Source organism: Apodemus sylvaticus, chromosome 3, assembly GCF_947179515.1.
Source record: "Apodemus sylvaticus chromosome 3, mApoSyl1.1, whole genome shotgun sequence".
NCBI classification, from domain to species: domain Eukaryota; kingdom Metazoa; phylum Chordata; class Mammalia; order Rodentia; family Muridae; genus Apodemus; species Apodemus sylvaticus.
In genome coordinates, this window is record NC_067474.1 from 73,681,121 (window position 1) to 73,696,276 (window position 15,156).

Consider the following 15,156-nt stretch of genomic DNA (forward strand, 5'->3'; position numbering starts at 1 on the left):
CAGTTCAGAAGTCACTTCAAACTTGATGTCTGCCAGGCGGTGGTGGCGCATGCCTTTAATCCCAGCACTCAGGAGGCAGAAGCAGGCGGATTTCTGAGTTTGAGGCCAGACTGGTCTACAGAGTGAGTTCCAGGACAGACATGGCTACACAGAGAAACCCTGTGTTGAAAAAAACAAAAACGAAAACAAACAAACAAAAAAACTTGATGCCTGACCCGAACTCTCCTTCCCCCTAGTTTCTCAAGTTCTCTTTTCAGCTTATGTCGATGTCACACCTATCTTTTCCTTTCAGGTTGTGGAGGCCAGAGATCTGAGATATCATTCTTTGTCTTCATTCTTGGCCACACACCCTCTCCATTATGAAATTCTTTCCTTTCAGAGTACCCCAAATCACACCACTTCTTACTGTCTGTCCTCCCACACTGGGGCCGGTCTGGACTGTGTTCTGTGTGCTTAACTGGAAGTACTGATGGACATATTGGACCCTATGTCCAGATGTCCCTTTGCCTGACTCTCAGATGACCTGGAGCTTTTGTCTTGAGACCTTTGTTCCTCCCTGTGGACTTTGGGCTTTGGGCTTTCTCTGCTTGGCTAACTCAGCCCTTGTACCCCAACTGCCAGCTTTTGAGATTACTGCCTCCTTGTCTGGTATCACATCCTCCGTTTTTTCATCTTTGTCTGCTGCAACCCCTCTCTTCTCTTCGCTGCGAAAATTTTAGCTTTCAGAGCCTCAGTAAGGCTTCGGGAAGAAGGAAAGACAGCCACACATCCAATTTACCATGTTCAACTGGAGGCCTGTGGTGTTTTCTTTTTAAAATCTTTTTAAAAGATTCTTTTTAAAAGATTTCTTTTAAGAGATTTAATTTAATCTGTCTCTCCCAGAGCAAGAGCAAGAGTAAGTGTTCTTAACTATTGAGCCACCTTTTCAGGCCCTGTGATAATTTCTTAGATACAGGTTTAAATGGCCCTTGTAGCTTGTTTTTATTTTCTTAGTTTCAGTTACCCTTGCCTAGCTGCAATACTAATTAGAGAATTCCAGAAGTAATCTGCAAGTTCTGAATAACTATAGTATAGTTATAGTATACTACCCTAATTATAATATTAGCTACTGTTGTTAATCTTTTAATATACCCAAATTATTTTTTAATTTTAACTTTATTTTATATCCTGACTGTAGTTTCCACTTTCTCCTCTTTTTCCAGTCTCTCCCTCCCATCCTTCTTCTCCCTACCCCCACCCACTCCTCTGTTTCTCTTTAGAAAAGGGCTGGCCTTGATTGATATCAAACCCGTGATGACATTAATATACCCAAATTCTATATTAAACTTTATTGTGGATATGTGCATAGAGAAAGAGCACTGAGTTTGGTTCTCTTCATGGCTTCTGACATTCACTGGCAGGCTTGGGGCGCAACCCCATGCATAAGACTTTGTGTTAGGATCTGGGGTCCTGGCTACCGAGTGATAAGCACTGAACTTTGGCCATGGCCAGAGGAACAGAGCTAGGCTCTGTGGATCAGCCTGATACATCCTGTTCTCTCGTTAACGAGTGGCTAGCCAGGAATTGTCCATTATTCTCTCAACCAAAACCAGTTCCATCAAAAACGTCTGGAAGCCATGTAAAATGGTTTTGAAATGGTAATTTCGGCGATCAGTACTTAGTACTGTAGAGGGATCCTGTCCAGGGACAGTTTTAATTAAATTCCATCTTGGTAGAACAACATCAAAGGGACAAACTCTTCTAAGCCAAGAATAAGGATTAGGAGTCTTACCCTCGTCATTGAACTTCATTGAAAAAATAACCTGAGAGTCCAGTCCCTGGTTTGATGTTTACTCTAAAGATCTATTTGACATTGATCTGACTTTCCCTACTTGGGCTAAGGGGGTTCAAGGTGCTTAAAGGGAACAGTATCAAGACTACTTAAAAACAAACATGCAAACTACCTCAAATCAAATTGTTCATTACCGGTTCACTCAAGCTTCCTTCAGGGCTGGCTCTAGTTTGACCGCTTTGTACTCCACAGAGAAGGGAGTGTGAAACAAGCGGCCTCAGTGCACAGCTGTTAGAGGTAACAAGTACAGAGCCATATTGGGGCAGTCATGCACATGGTTTGAGTTTGACGTTGGTCAAGGACAATCCCTGGCTTTGGGCAGGAATCTGCCGTTAGGACATAATAGGGAAGTAGGTTAAAGCAGAATTTTTAATCCTTGGGTAGAGTGCAAAGAGTGTGCTTGACTATGGTCAAGGTTAACTTCTCCCAGATAACCAGGATCCTGTTCCACCTAGGGTGGAGTGCTCGAAGTAAAGGTTAAGTTCATTGTTCCTCCGGGTCTAGGAATTCCTGAATTAAGCAGGTGACCCACCCAGCTGCCGGAGCAGACAAGACGAGGACCTCCAAGAGAAGCTAGACAACTTCCACCGGAACTCAGCCCGGAGTCTTGGGGGAAGGGTTTGCCCAAACTGTTAAAAGGTCTGACGCCATTAAAGTTTCCGGCTTTGATCAGTGAATATTGTCTTGGCCATTTTTCTTTTCGCCCCTTCCCTATCCATCCCTCAGCTTCTGTTCCAGAAACCCACTTCGTAATAGCTGCAGGCAGCTATGGAATCCAACAGTAACATGTGGAAAAGAAGACCAAAGGACTGGCAGTAGAGAGTTTAGACTTCATGGGTCATGATGCAAAACAAGGGTAAGTGTATACCATCTGAATAAATACCTGGAATCTCCCAGGACTGCCATATTGGCACAAAAACACACCAATCAGCCATAGGAGATACGGGGCTCATGGGCAACCTTAGGTCATGGTGGGGGAGAGGTGCCATTGAAGGCCATTGTGGAGTCTTGGCTTCCTGGTCTCTCATGAGGTGGATGGTTCTCTCTGTTGTGTGCTGCCCTTGAAGGAGGATGAATGCAATGGGTCATCTGAGATAGATTGGATCCAAATAATCCTACCCCCAACTCTCTCTCTCTCTCTCTCTCTCTCTCTCTCTCTCTGTGTGTGTGTGTGTGTGTGTGTGTGTGTGTGTGTATTTTCTGGATGGCCTGAAACTTACTATGTAGGCTAAATCAGCCTTGGACTCACAGAGATCCACCTGCCTTTACCTCCTGAGTGCTGGCATTAAAGGTGTGTGTTACTATGATCTTGTTTCTTTACATATTAATTCTCTCAGACATTTTCTTACAGTAACGTGAGGCCAGTTAATAAACATTTGATGTGTTAGATGAAACTATGAGGTTGATAAGAGAAAACACAGAACACTTATGTACAAGAAGCAACGTAAAACCTTCCGCAACAAAAACTCAAAAGCTAGAAACAAATCCTGGTTCCAAACTGGTAGATCTGATCATATCAGATGCATTCAGTGTCGCTGATGGATGCTCTGGGTAAAGGTAACAGTGACCGAGGAAGAGAGAATGAACCATATGTGAAGAGAAGTCAACTGGCTACCTAAGACTATTCTAAGAACTCCAGTATACCTGCCCACAAGAAAATCAAATTTTCATAAGAAAACAGGCAAGAGGCTGGGCATGGTGGCACACTGTTTAATTCCTGAACTCGAGAGGCAGAGGCAAGCAGATCTTTTGAGAGTTCAAGGCCAGCCTGGTCTATATAGCAAGTTCCTAGCCATCCAGGGCCACACAGAAAGAGCGTGTCTAAACAAACAAACTACAAAACAATTTATTAAGGTGAAATGTCACAATTGAGGAATGAGCTCTAAGTTTCCTGGTATCTAAGAACATGCTAATCACAGCTGCATCAAGATTCCAATCTAGACTAGTAAGAATGGAAGGAGATTCTACCCAGGTTGGAAGAGGTGTGGAACCACAGGGACACTCAGGAGACTTTGGTGGACACATGAAAGGGGCAGAGTTTCTGGAGGAAATTTACTTTAACAAAGTGTATTTGCTCATTTTCAGTGATAGAGACTTTCCATTTGGCAACAGCCAAAGGCATTCTGAAGATCCTCAAGAAGAAATGTGAATTTCACTCAATACCGATTGGGGGAGGGGGGCTGGCAAGATACTAGAGGGCACAGGGCAGGGCATACGGTTGATGTTCTGGTAGGACTCCTGGACAGTGGCTAGACACCTTGCATGTATATCTTGATTCTTTTCCATCTGTCTCCCCTTTCTTCCTCTTTTCGCCCTCTACCCGGTTTCTCCCGCTCCTCCCAGTCTCTTTGTTTTTGAGAGGGAGAGGATGGTCTCCTTAGACAGCCTCCCATTGATTACAACTCATAGATCAGGTTTTTTCAAACTCAATGTATTCCAGATTGGCCTCAAACTTTTGGTCCTTCTGCCTCAGTTTCCCAAGTTCTGGGACTATAGGCATGTATCACCATGGATGAAATTTTTATTTTGATTTATGAAGCCATCTTCCTTGTTTGCTTATTTGTTAGAAGTCTTTATTTTGCCATTGGAATGGTTACTCTACGGTTTGAGTACATTCATACCTTTCTGTCACCTGTCTTTAAGGGATGCTATACCATTCATCCTTAGGAGGAGAACTTTAAACGGTGTTTCTAGTCTTCATTCTTCTCCTTTGATCTCTTTTTATCACATTTTCCTCTACATAAAACAGCATGGTTGTCATTGCTGTGTGGGTCGAAGAGCTGACTGCCCTCTAAGTCTATCGGTGAGATGGTGAGACACGCCTGTGGCAGCCTCGGCTTTCTTGCTTTGTACAGATTCCAGTTTTCATCTGGCATGGTTTTCCCTCTGCCTAGAGGCTCCCTTCAGGATCCTGGCTTGCACAAGGTAATTTTCATAGAGAAGTTGCTTGCTATTTTAATGTCTTGATGCAAACAAAAGCACTGCTTTCTACTGCTTCGCCTTCCTCCCTTTGGAAACCATATTTTTCTGTTTCTCTGTGGTAATTTTTTAAGTTAAATGCCAAACAGCATGGTTGGCTCACTTACATGTCTATCAGTGTTCTTGAACTTGATAATTTCTGAGAATTGATTTTATTGGATCTTGATTTTAATATTTATTAGATGGGATAAGAAAGTCATCTGGCATGGGGTGTTTAACATTCCCCCTTACTGAGAATCCCACAGGACTTAATTTGCTTTCATCAATGTATATTATCTAGATGTGAGCAGGTGTGCAATGTTACCAGGGTGGCTTAACTGCTCCTTTTCATTATAAAAAAGGAAATAAAGAAGATTACTGTCTAGAAAATAGGGGGAAAATGACTTAAAAGAGAGCCAAGAAAATGGAGAGGTGGCTCAGTGGTTAAGAACACTTACTTCTCTTTCAGAAGACCCGGGTTTGCTTCTCAGCACCTGCAGGACAGTTCACAACCATTCATAACGTTAGTTCCAGGGAATCCTGTTCCCTCTTCTGGCTTCTGCAGGCAACATGCACATATGTGGCACACACACATACACACACACACACAGGCAAGCACTCAAACATATAAACTAAAAATAATCAAATTATTCTTTCTTTCTTCCTCTTTCATCCTTCCTTCCTTCCTTCCTTCCTTCCTTCCTTCCTTCCTTCCTTCCTTCCTTCCTTCCTTTCTTTCCTCTCCCTCCCTCCCTTCCTTCTTTCTTTCCTTCTTTCCTCCTCCTCTTCTTCCCTCTCCTCCTCCTTCTAAGAAAGACATAATGAGCAACTCATCCTGTCAGACCACAGAGTCTGCACGGAGGCTGGAGGTCTCCATGGCGATGTGTAGAAGGCTCCTAAGAGCCCCGTGGCACACACAGTGGTTTTCCCTGAAGAAGCGCCCACACCTGTTTCTAGGACTAGAGAGCACTTTCAGTGAGAGTCAGGTTAATCGGGGTTGTCGCCCAGCTGATGCCGAGGGGAGGAGATTGGCCCATATAATCCGAGGTTCCTTGTAAGTACTGGGTGCTTCTGAGCAGAAGAGTGGACATGGCGTTCTATAAGGTGCTGGCCAGACTCACCTGCCTCTGAAAATGGAGAAAGGGGCTGTGAGCCTACAAATGCCCGCAGCCTCAAGAAGTTCAGGGAGGGTTAGAGCCCTCAAAAGGGCTCTCAGCTCACAAGTCTCCGTGTTTTTAGAAACAAAATTCAAAAACTGCCCCCACCCCCAAAGATCCACCTACAAAGCAGAAAATAAATTGATGTTACAGTTTGGATCTGGAATGTTCCTACAATGGCCTGTGTGTTACTAATCCTTGGGAGGTAGACCTTAGTAGAGGCCTTCAGAGTACCAGGTTTCCACCTCAGAAGAGGACCTGGGGAGCCCCGGTCTTTTCTCTTCCTTTGCATGTTTCCCTTGTGTATGAAGTGAGTGGTGTTGTTCAGCTGCACACTTCCACCCCAGTGGATACACATTACGGGCACAAACAATGAGGCCAACTGAATTCACAGAAAGCTCCAAATGATGAGTTTTGTGCTGTGGGGTATGTGTGTGTGCATGTGTCCATGTGTGTTCAGAAGACAGAGGCCAATGGTAGAGGACTCTGCTACTGTGCACTTTAGTCTCTGAAGCAGGGTCTCTCACTGAGTTTGGGGCTTACCAGTTCAGATTAAAATGGCTGTCTAGTTGGTCCCTGGGGTCCACCTGTCCTTGTTTTCCATCACTGAGATCTACCTGTCCCTGTCTCTGTCCCCCCATCCCTGAGACCCACCTGTGCCTGTCCTCCATCACTGAGACCCACCTGTGCCTGTCCTCATCACTGAGACCCACCTGTGACTGTCCTCCATCACTGAGACCCACCTGTCCCTGTCCTCCATCACTGAGACACACCTGTGCCTGTCCTCCATCACTGAGACACACCTGTGCCTGTCCTCCATCACTGAGACACACCTGTGCCTGTCCTCCATCACTGAGACCCACCTGTTCCTGTCCTCATCACTGAGACACACCTGTGCCTGTCCTCCATCACTGAGACACACCTGTGCCTGTCCTCCATCACTGAGACCCACCTGTGCCTGTCCTCCATCACTGAGACCCACCTGTGCCTGTCTTCCATCACTGAGACCCACCTGTCCCTGTCCTCCATCACTGAGACACACCTGTGCCTGTCCTCCATCACTGAGACACACCTGTGCCTGTCCTCCATCACTGAGACACACCTGTGCCTGTCCTCCATCACTGAGACCCACCTGTGCCTGTCCTCATCACTGAGACACACCTGTGCCTGTCCTCCATCACTGAGACACACCTGTGCCTGTCCTCCATCACTGAGACCCACCTGTGCCTGTCCTCCATCACTGAGACACACCTGTGCCTGTCCTCCATCACTGAGACCCACCTGTTCCTGTCCTCAATCCCTGACCTACTGAGTCAGAGTCCCAGTGTAAGAAGATCACCAGTTGCCTTGCACCAGGCTGTATTATACACACACACACACACACACACACACACACACACACACACACACACACGAGACAATCCTTATACAAGGAACAAAGCAAGGAACCAGCTGTAGGATTTAGGGATGTCTCAGGAAGCTCTAGGCTGCGTGCAATTGGAGAACTACCCCTCAGTGATTAAATAGCCCAATAGATCCCATTTCTAATAAGTGGACACAAACATAAAGCTAACTTTGCAGTTGGTAAAGAAGTAGCCATTATTCTAGCCAGAAGACAGATGTGTTTATAGATGGTAAAATGATCTTGTGTTTACAATCTCAGGATGATGGTGCCTAATGTTGATGTTTTGTTAGTTATTCCCAATAAGACATTTTGGTCAACCATGAGCTTGAGGTGATCTTGTTAAAGTAGGAACTCTGAGATCTAGTAGTCAGGCCAGGCCTTAGGTGTCAGCAGCTGCTTTGATCTTTAGAATGGATGGTCCTGTCGCTTCTGCAGCCAAAGACAGTTGTCTTCTTGCTTTATGTCCACATAAGGGTGGGGATCTGTCCTCAAAATCACTCTGCTTCAGCCCTAGGTCCTTTGAGGATGCATGTTCATGTGGCATCCTTGGGCCTTTGTGACAGTTGTCCCCAACCCTCTATGCTCCGTTGGCTCTAATCTACTCTCAGATTACAGAGGATTGTACAGTTCTACCCTATCAACCCTCACCTCTTCCCTGTCTTCTTCCTTTACAAAGGGATTGCTCTGACTCTGACATTTGGAATTTCTTCCTTGGCTGTGACAGTTTTTACTATTTCACATCTCATTTCCATAAAGTGGTGTTGAAGGGGGAAGGCTTTAGGGTGAACTCAAGCTGTCATGTTGACCTGGGAAGACCCAAGGTTTCTCTGTACCTTTCTCCGGGTTGTGGTCTCTTGAGATATGGTATGGTTGTCAAGCCATTTCTCTCTTCAACAGAGTCCTGGATTGGAACCGTTACTTAACTTTATAAGTATCCTCAATGATAGCTTAGGTTGTGAACAGTTTTTTTTTCTCTTAAATTTTTACCAAGACTAAAAATGAAGAGCTGGGCATGGGAGTCCATGGATGTAGTTGAAGTCACTTGGGAGGCTCTGGTCAGAGACTGACTTGGATCCATCAGGAGTGTGGAGAGAGAGAGAGAGAGAGAGAGAGAGAGAGAGAGAGAGAGAGAGAGAGAGAGAGAGAGAGAGAGAGAGAGAGAGGGAGAGAGAGAGAGAGAAACAGAGAGACAGAGACAGACAGAATGGGAGAGAGGGAGAGGGGTATTTCATCATAATTGCTTGGCTTTCTCAAGTTTTTGCCATATTTTAGCAAACTACAGCAAGAACTTGATTCAGGAGTCCCGAGTTGAATAATTTGACCTCTTGTTCTGGGGTGCAGAATATGCCACGGGGAACTAGGCAACCCTTTTTCTTTATCCATCAGGCTTCTAATGAGCAAACCTTGCCCTCTACCCCCCAGCATGTCCTGAAACATGTTGAGCAGGCAGAGCCTTAGAAATATGTGTCCCTCCCATGCTCTGTTGGAAAAGAGACTATGGATGGAGGAACCAGGCAGTAAGTCTCATGCTCCTGTGGTTCTTGTAAAGCCACCACAACAGGAGAGCTAAAGAGCAGGCAGCACCCATCAGGGCTTTGGTTTGCTGTAGAGGAAGCAAAATGTAACACAGGTTACATTCTAAGCCATAACGAAGGATCTTGGGTACAGGACTCCGGAGGTCCCCTCATTCAATCACTGTCAGCCCTACATTTTTCTGGACACAGAGACATATGTGCAAGGGTAATCATTTATTGAATGTAAAGAGGAAGAAATTCATGGAGAATTGTCATGGGCATGGCAAAGAGAAGTGTAAAGAAAGTCTTTGATTCTTGATGCGTTGTCCTAGGTAACTAGGGAAGATGCTGGAGAGACTGGGGTTGCACTTATCTGTGAGACAGGATGGAAAGCAGATCACAGAACTTGTTGCAGGATGCTGTGTGGATGATGGTGGATGAAGGAAGGGATGATGCTGGAGTCCTGGTGAGAAGTCTTCACTCAACACTGAGTCAGCCAGGAAGAAAGAATACAGAGACTCAGCAAGCACTTCTTAGACTGACTTCAGGAAAGGGAGATATTCTGTTACATAGAACAAAGGATGAAGAAATAGATCTTCCCCTGCAATCTAACTGGCATTATTTGCCAGGACACAGGGATGAAAGTCATAAAATAAATGACCATTTTCTTATGGATGGTGTATGAAAAATGAAGTAAAGAAAGTTCTGAGGCTTGTTTCCGCAACCTTTGGCATAAGAAGCTCTGAAGAACGTTCAGTAAATTAAGGAATAATAATAAAAGCCTTGGCTACTTTGAAAGACTTTCGCTCATTAGATGAGTGAAGCCTTGAACTAAATGGGAAAGAAGGGACGAGGAGTCTGGATGGGAAGTGGAGATCAGGCAGCTCCACCCCCACGTAAGAAGCCAAGGTTGGGCGGAGTTCCGATGAAGATGTTCTCATCAGGAGTGGGAGGGAGGAGGACCACGAACTCTGAAGAGCAGCTATATCACAGCCTGCTACTCTGTTTCAAACTTTAATTCTTAATGACAGTGATCACATCACTGAGCCTTTGTTACACAACCACACCGCAACTATGTAAAACTCAAGTCTTTGTTTTATTGCCTAAGTGCTTGGGTCACCTTACTTCAAAGCTCAAAGTAGAACTAGATCACAAATCCAGATAATTCAAAGTCAACTTTCAAGCTCTCCTCAAAGATTCCCTATCAAATTATTTTTATCGTAATTTTGGGAGCACCATACTAATGCTTTCGGAGGGCCTTGTCCCTGCCCATCCACCCTCTCCTCGCTCTCATCTGAGAGTGCCCACCTGGAGCCTCAGGCCTTTCTTCAGTCTCGGGCCTCAAGGCAGCGATCTGCAGGGTGAGAGCAAGAACACGATTGTTTCTTCTATGATAAAATAAATATTCAGGATGTGAAAAATCCATGAGTCCTGACTTACCGGTCTTGGTTAGGTCAATGACATTTCCCCTAGGGATTCCATGCTCCTCGCATAGCTCTGCAAACTCTTCCTTGATGTCTGGACTCAAATCTGGTTCTTTGCCTGTGAACAGAGCAGCAGTGAGTATAACAGCTGCGTCGTATGCATTGACCACAGATCTGAGGGAGGGGGCAGGGACTCCTCCATAAGGATGAGAACATGGTTGGCAGCATGATTGACAGGCATGGGTGTGATCTATCCTGGGTTTGACATCCATAGAACCTCCTTCTGACACACTGAGAGATTTCAGAATGCTTCCATCACTGTGCTGAAGGTGAGCATCAACCTTCAGGAGGTGAGAAAGAGGCAGGACCGAGCTGGGAAGACCGTAGTAAAGCTAAAGTTTCTTTCTTCTTTTCCCACCCCAAGATCAGTGTCTGTGTGAGAATACTTCACCATAGAGCTCCATCAGTTGGAAGGATTTCCCATCCTTGACGTTAACCATGTGAAACATAATATAATTATCATGGTCTGTCTTCAGTATAGTAAATGTATTGTCTCCGTCATCTGTGGAGGAAATGGAACACAGCTCAGAAATCCATTGGTCTGCAGGAAATAATGGAAACCCTTTACCTGTTCTACCTCAAACATAAAATTATTAAAATACATGTCCTGGAAGAGATGGGTGAAGCGTCTGATGCTCTCCATCTGAAGCCTTTTGGACTTCAGGAAGTAACTTCTAAGAAAAGGGACTCTGAGAAGTCCAGACCACAAGTGAAGAGTCAGCCACAACAGCATCACTTTCTCATCCTCTCTGAGCAGCTTCAAGCAACATGTCTCTGTCTTTTATAAGCATGCTGTAATCAAGTATCTGCTGCTACATCCTGAGAATGCGAACTGGTGCTAGCCTCCGGGAGGTGTCAGCAGACTCCGTCTCCCCGTACTTATCTCACTTGCCTGCCACGGGGTGCTAGCTGTTAGATGGCCCCCATTTGACTAGTATGAACAAGTTCCTGAGTTCAATCCCCAGCAAAACACACACACACACACACACACACACACACACACACACACACACACATACACACACACACACACACACACACACACGATAAGGGTTTACTAAACTCCTTGTGGATAGATATATAGACTTTTTATATACTCACAGTTGACATAATATTCGCCAGCCTTTTCTGTTTTGTCAGCAACCAAAAACAGTTCGGTGCACTCTCCATTTTCGCTGTAAAACAGAGTGAGCCGAGCCGGTGTGTAAGGAAGGTTGACCTGGCTTCTTCACCCTCTACTCTATACAGATCTCCAGTTTCTGATTCCGTTTAACTTTTGAATCCTTTTGTAAAGTTAGCAAAAGGTTTTTACTTATGTTATTTCATTTATATCTCATGCTTTTAGCAATCACGAATTTGCCTATTAAAGAAAACAACAATCGCTTCGCATTGTTACAACTGTGACTACTTCCAAGTTTCACCAGCGCTGAGCTTTAGCCTCTGGTGTTGAGTATCAGCCAGATGTCCAGCATCTGCCTCAAATTAGCACTTTAACAATGTTGCCTGACCTGGCTCCCAGTTCCACAGAGGAGAATTATTATTATCACCTTTACTGCAGGAAAACACAAGTAGAACGGAGTGGACTTCTTTGGCTAACAACTAGTAAGAAAAATTTAATTCACGAGCACATAATCTTAACTTCCGCTATACTATCTCATTAATATGGTTTCAGAAGTGTCTCTGACATTTACTTATCGAACTCCCAGTGAATTAATTCCTGTCACCAACTCTTGCCTCTGACTTTTGAAAAAAACAAACAAACAAACAAACAAACAAACAACAAACCCTGGTTATGAGATGTTGGTTCAGTGTCACATGGAGTGTTCTAGTTTTGGATACAGACTCAGTATGTGTGTACACATGTACATGCTGAGAGGAGTCTCTCCCCCAACCCTGTGTGTGTGTGTGTGTATGCATGTGTATGTGTGTGTGAGTGTGTGTGTGTGTGTGAGTGTGTGTGTGTGTGAGTGTGTGTGTGTGTGAGTGTGTGTGTGAGAGAGTGTATGTATGAGTGTGTGTGTATGTGAGTGTGTGTGAGTGTGTGTGAGTGTGTGTGAGTGTGTGTGTGTGTGTGTGTGTGTGTTTGGCTTCAGATCATACTGGCTTTCATTTCCTCTCTCTCAGCTAAGAGCACCTCACTTACACAGTATGGAGCTTAAAGGCTAAGGAATCCTCGGAGGCTTCGATGTGCTCCACAAACACTCGCATGCTGCCATGTTCTTCTATCTTTTCTCTTTTGTCAGAGGCCAAGACAATAGAGTACCAATCCCCACTAATCTGTAACAGATAAGCAGATGGTTAAGGGCGAAAGGGCAGGGATACCACACGGACATGTTTCTACCTGAACTCCAGCCTATGGTCACACACAGGGGTAGACTTCACAACAGTTGTCACAATACTTAACATGCTGCCCCCACTTCTCAGTGAGAGCAGAGGTCCCCAGATGTTGTTAGATCTGAATAGCATACAGCTGGTCTTACTTCAAGGTCTAAAGCCGTTCATTTGTCTAATAGATTGGGGCATGACACCCATGCCCTCAGAGGACCCACCTGGCTTCAAGAGTTCCCCAAAGCACTGTGTGAGTCAGAAGTTACTACTTGCTGAGCCTACCTGTTCTGCATCAAAGTTCTCTCCCAGGGAACTGGCTTCTCCTGCATGGACACAGACTAGGCTCAGCCCCAAACACAGCAGCAGCAGCAGCAGCAGCAGCTTCATGTTGGTAAGGACTAGAACCGTGTCTGTCAGGACGGAGACTTTCCTGGATGCTGCTTACACTGCACTCCCCAGCTCTCTCGCTCGCCCTTATACACTGTCTGGGCTCAGTGCTGCCGGTGGTGGTGGTGTTTTCCTTCCTATGTGGGTCTCCTCTACTTCCTTCTGGCTTTGTGGAATGTTTTCTCATTTATTAATGTGAGGCCAAGAATTGTCCTTGCCCTTTTCAAACTTGGCAATCTCATCTCCTATGGATTGATTCAGTAGTCTTACATTTCGCAAAACAGATTCCCAAGAAAACAGTGGGTGTTCTAGAGAGCTGCCATCTGGGACCAGATGTGGCTTTGGATATGGCTTGTTATGGAGGGGCTGGGGACTGAACAGGAAGGTCAAGCGTGTAGAGAATCTTTAAGACTTGAGTGTGGAAGAAGCCGAACCACTCGATTTTTGGGAAAGATTCATTGATATTTCATGTGTATGAGCGAGCATTGGTTTTGCACATGTACCTGGGGACCATGCACATGCCTGGAGGAGGTCAGAAGAAGGAAGAAGGGGTCAGATTCTTTGAAATTTGTTCTTGCTGAGGACCCAGGTTCAATTCCCAGCACTCACATGGCATCTCACAACTGACTCTCACTTCAGTCACAGGAAACCACACACCTTCTTTTGGCCCCTGTGGCCTCCTTTATATGCTCATGTGGTGCATAGAAAATCATTCAGGCACATACACATAAAAATAGTCTTAATTAAAACAAAAAGATTATCAAGAAAAGTCTTCCAAGGCTAAGCTGACAGCTGCCCTAAAAGCTTCCAACCTTTATACAGATAGCATTGACCTCAGAATCCAAACTGGTGAGTCAGTAGTCAGGTTGCAACAGCTGTTTACCTTAGAGAAGGTTGGACTTCAACTGACTGGACTTAATCTCATCATTAAAGAAAAACAAAAGTATTGTTCAAAGTCATATTTGCTATGAAGGTCCAAGTAGAAACCATGCCCAGAGTCTACTTACAAAGACACATGGTTATAATGGGAACATATTTTGTATCAGTAGAAATTTCATTTACCCTGGAGCTAGAAACATAAACTAGTGTTTGATGTGGGGAATTAAAGTATTCAAGAAGGAAGCAAGTACTCAATACACTTTATTTTAACTTCGCATCCACTTTATATGGTCTGTGTTATTGTATTCTTCTTACCATAGTATTAGTTAAGACTCAGAAAGATTAAGTAACTGTACAAGGTCATATAGCCAGTCAATGGGAGAACTTAGATTTAAACCCAAGACTGTCTAACTCAGGAGCCTTTGGGGTTTTTGTTTGTTCGTTTGGTTTGGTTTTGATTTTTGTTTGTTTGTTTGTTTTTTGTTTGGGGGTGGTTTTTTGTTTTTGTTTTTGTTTTTGGTTTTTGATTTTTGGTTTTTGATTTTTTTTTTTTGAGACAGGGTTTTTCTGTATAGCCTGGCTGTCCTGGAACTTACTCTGTAGACCAGGCTGGCCTCGAACTTAGAAATCTGCCCGCCTTTGCCTCCCAAGTCCTAGGATTAAAGGCGTGTGCCACAGCTGCTCGGCAGAGGAGCCTTTGTTCTTAATATTAACTCTACTAGACAGGTCAGGATGTTTTTACCATGAAGGGAGGGTGGTTAAATAGGAGAAAGAGTAATAAACAGTGCTGTAGAGTTTCAGACACGTCTGACTGGCAGGTAGTAGCAAAGACACTGCACATGGACTTCTTTAAAATGTGGAGGAGTGGGTGTAGCTAGAGACTGAATGAGGCTTGACTACCAGCTCTGTTTACAAGTATCTGGTGGATGTTCAACTAGGGGATTAGCACTTTTCTTTCCTCTTTTCCTCCCTCCTCCTCTTCCTTTTTTTGGTTGACTATGGTGTGTGTGCACACATGTGCACACTCCTGTGCCTTTGCTAGTATATGCAGAAGTCGGAGCAGTTGCCTCCCTCTACCTCTTTTTATTTTATCCCCTTGAGACAGTCCCTCTGAATCTGTGTTACAGATAGGCTGGCTGGCCAGTAAGTCCCAGCAATCTTCCTATCTCCATCATCTACCCAGTGCTGGGCTTAAAAGCAGCCAGGGCCAGCT

At 44.7% G+C, this 15,156-nt stretch overlaps 1 protein-coding gene across 1 annotated transcript; it reads right to left on the reverse strand.

Moving 5' to 3' along the window:
• Positions 1–10,193: 10,193 nt before the first annotated feature.
• On the reverse strand, positions 10,194–13,064 carry LOC127679928 (major urinary protein 4-like). The gene is made up of 6 exons (XM_052175505.1): positions 12,960–13,064; positions 12,493–12,626; positions 11,451–11,524; positions 10,741–10,851; positions 10,306–10,407; positions 10,194–10,219 (listed from the first exon to the last, which is right to left on the reverse strand). The coding sequence occupies exons 1-6, from the start codon at positions 13,062–13,064 to the stop codon at positions 10,194–10,196; spliced, it is 552 nt and encodes a 183-aa protein (XP_052031465.1).
• Positions 13,065–15,156: the final 2,092 nt, after the last annotated feature.

Coding starts and splice junctions, on each gene's coding strand:
- LOC127679928 (XM_052175505.1), bottom strand. CDS start 13,064: ATGAAGCTGCTGCTGCTGCTGCTGCTGCTGTGTTTGGGGCTGAGCCTA. Junction 10,852..11,450: donor TGGCGAATATTATGTCAACT/GTGAGTATATAA, acceptor TTTCCTCCACAG/ATGACGGAGACAATACATTT. Junction 10,408..10,740: donor CCAACTGATGGAGCTCTATG/GTGAAGTATTCT, acceptor CTCTGTTCACAG/GCAAAGAACCAGATTTGAGT.